This window comes from Exophiala bonariae, assembly GCF_035927105.1.
Source record: "Exophiala bonariae strain CCFEE 5792 chromosome Unknown scaffold_49, whole genome shotgun sequence".
Classification (NCBI taxonomy): domain Eukaryota; kingdom Fungi; phylum Ascomycota; class Eurotiomycetes; order Chaetothyriales; family Herpotrichiellaceae; genus Exophiala; species Exophiala bonariae.
The window spans coordinates 93,239-102,625 of NW_027042524.1; the positions used below are offsets into that span (position 1 = coordinate 93,239).

The following is a 9,387-nucleotide window of genomic DNA, read 5'->3' on the forward strand; positions in this document are numbered from 1 at the left end:
TAGAATTATTATGGTCCGAGCCTAACCCAAAAACGACCACCCCGCAAATTTCGCCAATGGCACTAACACCAAAAACTTCGAGGGACCTTCGTCCCGCGTCCTTAATATCTACAGCACCTGCTGCTGGAACCTCTCAAACTTACACCGATCCTACGTCCCTACATCCTTTATCTTCAAGTACTCCAACAAGAGCACCAGCCAAGCATCGAGCCTCCCACGCATGTGATCGGTGTCGTCTACTGCGTACAAAATGTTCGGGGGATGATCCTTGTCACAAGTGCCGAAAGGATGAAGCGATCTGCCTTTTTGGCGATCGGAAAAGGGAAAGAAACAAGAAGTCTCACTTAGAATCCCTGTGAATAACGAACATTCTCACTAAGATCGCAGCTAGGGACTTAATTAAAAGCGTTCAGCTCGTTGATGAATTGAAGGCTAAAATTGATAGACTTATTCAAGCATTGAAGAACCTTGCCACCAGTCCCAACCTGGATGCACCTGAATCTGCCAGCATCAGAGATGTTATCAATACTGTCGGTTCTACTATTTTCATCTTACTAGCTTAGCTGATGATAGTCCTCAGTGCGAGCTGGAGACCATGGACACATCTTTACTGTCTCCAAGTACGCCAACTGACAGCAGCCCTGTAATCCACATTGTTCAACCTCGTAGGCGGTGTGCAAGGGCCCGGGAGAGATTGTTTTAGGCGGTCTTGATGGGCGTTGTAGGTGTGGTCGGGGTGCTCAATGCTTCTTGAAGAGTGTAACGGACCCCCAGGGGTTGCTCCTTGGACGTGAGCGCCTACCTAAAGAGGGTGGGAGGGGGTGTCTTTACTAGGGCCACCCACCTAGAGAATCTCCCAGACACCTCTGGACCGAAAAACCCTTCCTGGGGCGGTGTTTTGAAATGCCTGTATCAGTATGTTTTCGCATCACAACCGTCCTTACAGTTACAGTACTTGCCAAGGCGGCCTGGACAACAGCCGCTCTGTGAAAGTAGTTAGCGTGATAGAAACTGTGTCTGTACCTTAAAGTACAGATCCATGCTCGAAGGAGTGTTTCAGGAGTCGTGCGTCATTAAATTTACTCCGTGCAATGAATGACACTTGCAGTCTTTTGATTCACACCGGTATCCTACTGACCTTATATCTCGACCTATCATTACAATGAGACGATCTGACATGCGCGAACTTAGTGCCTCGTTACAGCCTATATTGTACCCTCGGCGTGGTCGCCGGAACCCGTGATTTGAATATTTGGGAGGCTTCTGCAGACTCGAGTGCTGCATTCAGAACCTTTCAATCGATGTTGCCGTTGATGACTTCACCTTGCCTGTTCAGATGTCGCTGAGTCGCTCATGCATCATTCTCCTTTTCAATGCATCATTTATTCGAATGGCAATTCTTTGACAAGTATATCACTGGGTTACCGCGACCATTTCTGGCATTCATTCCTACTTCCTGGTTGCACTTACAGTCAGTTGTGAGATTGTCTCGGCCCATATACGCAGCGTTCGTGGAATTGCAATTCTGCCCAAGTACTGTTTAGTGGAGAGATGCCCATTTAGTCATTCGCTTGAAAGCCCGAGTTATGTTCATAAACGCAAGGACCAGATGGTCAATTGAGAGACGCAGTTGAACGGTCTCCTACAATATTGCGCTTTGGAAGAGGCCAAAGTCGTCGTCAGGCCCAAGCCATAAAACTTTTGGCTCGTCGAGCTAAGTGTCGACCCAAGATGGGGTACGGGGGAAGATTCGAAGATTTACCACGGTCAATGTTGGCATGGGTTAGGGGAGAACATGTAAAACTTGCCGGAGAAGGTTTCCGGATTGTTTAGCTCAGGCTCCGGTTTGAGATTGGAGACACTACTTCCATATCACTGCCTACGACCGCCGTGCGCTACACTTACGTGCTGGCCGCACAGCCGGTGCGGATGCAGTTTCGTGCTGTATCTATCATTCGCACCAGGTGTGCCATTATTCCCATTGATGACCATCACTCTTATATACATATCCTCAACCAGCTGATCGCGTCTGCTTATATCGCTGTTTGTCGTTTTCGCGTCACAGGCGCCGGCTCGTCCTACCATTGAGTGGGTCATTGTTTCACGTGGTATGCACTCTACAGCCTCGAAGTGGCCATGTCAGAGGTCTTGGGAAAGCCGCCCTCAATCTCGTTGGCCTACACTACAGTTCCCATTGAACTCCTTCAAGGCGATTCAAATGACGAGCTTCCTGGTTACCCCGACATCCTTGGCTCACGCACCCTGTGGTTAGACTTTTTGCGCAGGAGGAGGGATATCACTCAGACGATGCGTGGGGGTCACTTGCCGTGGCAGAATTTCCAGTTCATCGGTTACGGGGTGCCTCGACAGTATCTCTCTTGCCGCATTCGGCTTTCCTTTATCAGCAATCGCGTGATGACACAGCTATATATGCCGAACCAGTCCGGTTCATGGGCGACGATGCAGAAGAGAATGGCCAGTCTGGATAGTGAGCTTCTCGAGTGGCAGAAGGATCTGCCAGAGACGCTCGACCTAGGAAGTACTTTGGCCATGGGCACTGACCCTCGCGCCAAGATCGACCTGGCATTATATTATCAGAGCGTCAGGATGATTCTACACAGACCTTGCCTGTGTCATATCGAAATCCGGGCGGAATCGACTTCCTCCAAGCATTTTAATCTCAGTAACGCGAGGAGTTGTGTGCATGCGGCAATTTCATTGGTCAATATTCTACCAGATGACCCGAGGTGCGCATGAAGCATATCAACTCCTTCCGTAGTGGAATCTTCTCCACTACCTAGGCCAAGCTCTCGCGGTTTTCATATTGGAACTCTGTCTGGGCATGGAACACTTAGAAGATCCGCCGAGCTTCCTGGTACCTCACATACAGAAGGCCATGTCCTATCTTTGGTGTCTGACAGCGGGCTCCCTATCGTCATATAAGGCGTGGAGAATATTTCGGCAGATGCTGGCAGTGCTCAGCTATCAGATCGACGATTTTGATATCAGCGACTTTGCCTTGGAGGCGCAAATGCCGACAAGGTGGACTGACGTGGACGAGGCGCTGTTGATGGAGGCTCTTGATTCCATCGGAGGAATCAGATCTTGACATTGAACCATTTAAGCATCAAGGGGACAACTAGACGGTGGGCTACATTTCCAGCGTTGCATGGAGGAAATGTCGAGCCGAGATTATGACCCAAAATTTCAGTCACTACTCTACAGAGTAAGTGGAACTTGGAATGGGAGCTTTGTCGACATGGATCAGCAACCTAAGGGTGTTGTCTGGAAAGAGAGCTCCGCACATCAATCGAGGACCGGAACGCTAAATGTTACAAGCGAACACGAGATGTACGTTTTTGACTAGCACGGGTCGCACAAGGAGAGAGGCCGGGCTAACAATGAGTGAGCTTTTCGCTGCACATCTGGGGTATCGTGCAGCGAAGAAGTAGAGCGCTTGCTCACCGTGTATACTAGGGGTTATTGCGACAACAGAAGAGACATCAACTTCAACTAGTTCTTACTGATGATATCGGTGGTAAAGAAGGACTTGCCCTATATATGCAAGTAAGAGAGTGCAGTATAGGCTACTCCTCTTACAATCAGGAAATTAGAGGCCTTCTCAGACACGACGTATAAATCTATATCCTAACCCTCTCTCGAGACACTCCATAGGCTATCCAATCACTCATTCCATCCTGCCACAGCTGTGTGCTGTACCATGCGTCCGATGCCTAAAAACTCTTTCATCAAAGAAGGTCTGAACTTGTCACTTACGAATATGTTGCATATCGAGCGAAAAGAAAGAGTTTCTGGTCATGTCCATCTATGCGGATGCCACGTGAGACTGCCTCAAACTCGCTAAGTGGCGGTATACTGCGTACTCTGGCCAGCTTTCATCAGGCTAATTCATTTTCAAACAGTATCAGCAGGTCTACAACCACACTCAACACGATTAGCATGGCCATTAGTCGAATACTGCATATTGGCGAGCACACGAAGAACCAGTATGTTTTTATTGAATCATTTGCAATCAGCCAAAATGAAGTTCTTGCCGCGCTGCGGAAGGCAGATGCTGGCCATAGCTGAACAGTTACATATTCCAGCACCATCGATGCGGCTCAACAAGGCCAGGCTATATTGAGTAGGGGGACTGGACGGGTATCGGAGACTTGCTTCTCGCAACGATCTACGGTGAGGGCAGGTGAAATACTTTCTCTGAGAGTGAATTCCTTGCAAATGAAATGCTAGGCTTGCCGGAGGAGAACCTTCAAGCGACAATCGATCTGATTGTAGCTGATGAGCGATGGGCGGACTCGTAGGCAAGGTCAGACCCAGGGGTGACTGGATCCAGAAATGTGTATATAGTTAGGTGTTATGAATACGAGATTATGCTGAGACTTGAGGTGTTACTCATTGTTGTTAATCTATTTTTCCGGCCCTGCTTTCATCACATAGATACAGTCTCCGTGACATAGGCTTCCATATGGATTGCCAATGATGACCAAGGAATTACTAATTGTCCTCCTTATCGCCCCACGTCTGAAGGTATCTGGACTGGATCCTCAACAACTCTCTTTCCTGCAGCTGCAACGAACTACGACTAGCGATGGGCTAGAAAGGTTTCCACACGAATCAAGGCGGTGAGATGGACGGATGGTGAAAGATCTGAGTTTGGCTATCGAATTTAGCTGCAAATCTCAAAGGCGTCATGCAATATTCATGCTTCCGAGGTCCAAGGGAATTTCCCATCGAGGTTGTTCCATCCCTCTGCAGATTATGATAATACCGGGTCCGCTATGTCATTATGGATGTGTTCATTTGGAGTTGGCTACCATGCTAGTCGTGGCCACCCAGCACATTCCCAGATTTACCGCCGTTGTGTCCGGGATGCGTCAGCCAGAAACTGTCTACGAAGACCATCGTGCGAGTTAGCATTGGATGAAAGCTCGTACTGGCAATTATCTAGCTGATAAGCTGCGCTTAGAATGTACGACATCCTCATGACATCATAGCAGTAACAAGCGTCATAAGCGGGACCCGAAAGAACGGCGGCAGACTGCTGACTTGCTGCACCCACAGGCGTGAAACTTCGCTGGATTAAAGTCTCGGCATGACCCCCCCACCAGGGGACCTTTCCCCCTCTCCCCTCAGGAGATGCCACACCTACACCAATTGTGTAATGCCATCGGGTTTACATAACCTGAGCTTTGTACGATCGAACTGACATTTTCCATTGATCTATAACTACGCGGCAAAACAATTTACTACACTTGCCACTATCATGCTACCTAGGGCAGAATATTCTGCGGGTACCTAGAATCTCTGTATCCAGCTCCATAAATATGTGACCAGGAATAAGAATATCTGAAAAAATAAGACAGCTCTTCTCGCAGAAGTTCAAGCAACAACAAAGTACACTCCAGCCCTCTAGAGCTGGAAAATTGCCTTCTAGGTCTCCAGCATCATGGACTATTTTTCCGGCGCAGCGATTGATCAGAGCCCATATTTTGGCTCAATAATAGATCCATCGCGATCGAACTTTACTTCGCCAGGCGTAAGTCAAGATCTCGATCGCTCAGCATAACGGACGCTCTGCACGAACCCTCCAGGTTCAAGCTTAGGGTCGAAAGGCTTCATGGCGATGATCAGCTCCATTCATCGCGGGCAGTTATTTTCGAAGCCAACCAAGCTAACATGGATTGCACAGGAGGCCATTAGAAACCTTGTCCATTTCGATGGTATCGACAGGTCCAGAGTTCCGGTGGGCCAGACGTGGGATCCCATGAGCTTGGACATTTTCAAGCCATTTACAGGCGTTAGTGGATTGTCCACGGAAAAGGGATCGTCAGATTTGGACGAGATGCAGGGAAATATTCCTCTATCGAAAGTGGCAAGTAATGTCTAGTCACCAATACACGTGACCGGACCGGGCTAAACATACATCCCCCACGCCCGCCAAATATATCGAAATCGTTGTCATCGCAACCCTTCTATATCTACCTGACCTCCCTAGTCATCAAAGCTGAGTTAAAACAAGAGACTAACATGTGACAAACTTTAGAAGAGAAGGATGCAAAATCGCGCGTCCCAACGGGCTTTCCGCGACCGCAAAGAGCGTCACGTTAAAGGGCTGGAGGAACAACTCGAGCTCCTCCACGAGAAACATCAGGATCTACGATGCAGTTACAATTGTCAAACCAAGGGGTTCGAGAAGTTGGATTTGAAAATCTCAAAACTCGGTGAGGATTTCCGAATGCTGAGTGCGAAGGTCGGCGGTGGTATTGTCGGCGACGAATTGGGTATCAGCAGTAAGGAACGGGAGCAAACTCTTCCGGGCTGGAGGAGAACAGGCAAGCGCCTTGAGGCCGTTCCCGCGATTAGACTGCAAGAGAAAGCCACCGGGTCTCGACCGCAAGGAAGTCAGAAAGTCGTCCCTAGCAACATTGTTCGAAAGACAACTTCAGTGTCAGAACTATCGACAACATTTGCACTGCAGGACGAAGTTGATGCTTTCTTTCCCGTCACGACGGTGGGTCTCCCTTGTTCGTCAGAACAATCAGCATGGATTTCGCCACTCGATGATATCGATCAAGGTCTACACGACACGGTCTTCGACACGTTGGACTGGACCACGGGAAGTGCGGCGCTAAGGAGCGAAATCTTGCCGGAGTTAGAGGATTGGTTGAATCTGTGATAAGAGTCTCCTGGAGTTCGTGCGGGTGTGTCATTTTTAGTATCAGCCGATGCTAGAGGGTAGCACGAAAGAGTTTGGTCCCGATCAAGGGACAGTAATCTCGTCAACGAGTTAAGAGACGACTGCAAACTATGTGCTGAGTGGAAGACTCCGGGGGAAAGTTTATATGACCCAAATTCTTGGGGGTAAGATTTCCCTCTTCGGGGGGTGTTACTCGCCCTTTGGCTCACCCCAACCACACCTGCAGCCCACCAACTGCTAACCCTCACCATCGCTGTAGCCTCACCCGCATGGTAGGCCTGCTCACCCTGCGTCATGGTTGTATTCTCGACCGTGGTGCTGCCGCGCGTTGTGCAAACTCGCCTGAATGTGGAATGAAAGTCGACGGTTGACGATTTGGCTGTCGTGAGAGTGTCCGCATGCGGACATATCCTTCCTCGATCAGCTGCTGGCATGTTAAAGTATGAGGTTGTCAGGTACTTGAGAGAGGATGCCGACCCCTGAAACCAAAAGTCCGGAGGACAGAAGCATGTGCATCTGCCCGGTCGCCGCGCTTGTCGCCCATGTGTTCTGAAGGTATATAGCTGACCAAGCGGGAAATCTCTACAACCCATCACCCCCAAATTACCATGACCTGTTTACAAAAATCTGATAACTGTCTTCGATGTAGACCACTCGTCGGAAGCCACTCAATGTCGATGTCCTTGTCATTGGTCCCCCTCTAGTAACTGTGACGATTAATTCATCTCAGGGTCCACACTTTTAGACCCTCTGCACGAACGATGTTCTGATATTGAAAGATCCGGTTGTCAATCCTCAAGCGGACGCTAGGGGTGTTGGGACATGGTGATCCTTGTCAGATTTGCAGAATCCCTTTGCGGCATTACCTGAAACCTCTGTGGCACGACTGACTTCCTATTGCATCAATCGACGGAGAGCTGGCTACGCCTAATGTATCGGGGAATCTTTGGGGAGACCGACTTCCCTCTGAAGTTACTGACCTCAAGAAAATGTGGACACCCAGCTAGAATTTCCTCGATGAGTCTACAGAGAAGACCATGAAACTTCTCATGGCAATCATTCCGTCTACAGACATGCATGTTACACAATCTGCATCCAAATTGAGTGAACTTTGACCTTTTTCTGACCCGGTTTGGTTGGGCATTACTGGAAACTTCCATCAAAGGTTTACGGCTTTTTCCACGTGTAATTGCTACACTACCCTCGCGGTTATCGCCATATGGACTTCGCCAGGCGCAGTGTCCCCGTTTAGGCATCTCGATGGATGCGTAGTTTGAGTGGTAACGCGTCCTAGCTGGTGTAAGCGGCGGAGACGGTGATGGGTCTTTCAGGCCGAACAGTTGCGATATCAACTCCTGACGAAAGACCCTGTGGGGAATCACGTGCTAGTAATGCATTAGGAGGATTTCAGGACCGCCAGGTGAGGTAGGAATTAATTACGCAAGTGTCCAAAAGCCAATAAGCGAGTGGTCTCCAGGTCCTTCTTTCCCCTTGTCGCTGGACAGTGAAGCTAGCACGTAATTGATCGGCCACGTCAACCAGGTTATGATTCCTACCAGTCAATTGCACGTGAGATTGGCAACTCTTTAGTAGGTTCACTGCCAAAAAAGCCGCGCGCAACGATGTTGTTGTATGGTTTCTTGCGGAGCTTAACCACGTAGCCCTCAGGGACCTCCTGGATGGTTAGAGCGGTCGAAATGTCTATGACTGCGGCTTTATCCTGCCGGAGAAAGCAAAAAGCATGATTGATGACCTCTGTAGCAATAGACCCGTAACAAAATTGCGTAGATGAGAGCTTGGCGTCGATGAATCGCTGTGGGAGATCCGTGTGGTTTTTCCGTATTATACCCATTACTCCTACACTGATTTGCAATAAACTGTGTGCAATGCCAGCGTCAGGGACAAGTTATCAAGGAATACTAGTCTTTTTACACCAGATTCATTTATTTGTAGTTCCTGGCAAAGGTCCTGTACCACTTGATAGGTCGCCGCAAGTTGTACAGGTACCATCGGTACTGGTTGATACACCGTAATCCAATGCCTTCTGGTCCCGTAACTCGTGAGTGCCATCTCCAGGAGTAGACGTATCCATGCTGAAGAGCTAGAACCCACACTTTATAGCCCTTTGGAATGGGCTTGATGGAAGATTCACCGATTCTTTGGTGCGTCCTGCATATCCTGCCATGCAATCGGCGCAAACCTCTTCGACATGTTACAGGACCCAAATCACGCGCGACGCCTTCCCTTGCTGCAACTGGGAGATCAAGGTGTCATGGAAAGAGCAGATTGTGAGAAACAATGTATGGACGGGTTAACATTCTCTGACACTCCAGCGCAGGGTTCGTAGAATGGGAAGGGCACGTTCCTTTCCACAATAAACTGCTAACTGAATGAATCAACGTGTACTTAAGAGAGGAGGGGTTTTTAATTTTAGTGGAGAAATACCGATCCACGAGGGATGTACGTACGGTATGTCTGTCCTTTGACCAGTCCAAAAGATTCCCCATTTGTCAAACTTATCCACTGAAGGAATGTCTATTTCTACTGAGCATCACTTCGAAAATCTCAGTTATGGCTACATGTTCTCTATCCCCTCAATTTGGAAATGTATGGGAGAAACAAGATCACAAGATCTTGCCTGTTAGTGGCTGTACTGATCGGTGCAGAGT

At 48.8% G+C, this 9,387-nt stretch overlaps 1 protein-coding gene across 1 annotated transcript; it reads left to right on the forward strand.

Annotated features, from left to right (window-relative positions):
• Window positions 1-5,467: 5,467 nt before the first annotated feature.
• On the forward strand, window positions 5,468-6,697 carry LTR84_010773 (uncharacterized protein; the record flags this gene model as incomplete). Its single annotated transcript, XM_064854307.1, has 3 exons — window positions 5,468-5,557; window positions 5,711-5,818; window positions 6,065-6,697. The coding sequence occupies 3 exons, from the start codon at window positions 5,468-5,470 to the stop codon at window positions 6,695-6,697; spliced, it is 831 nt and encodes a 276-aa protein (XP_064700153.1).
• Window positions 6,698-9,387: the final 2,690 nt, after the last annotated feature.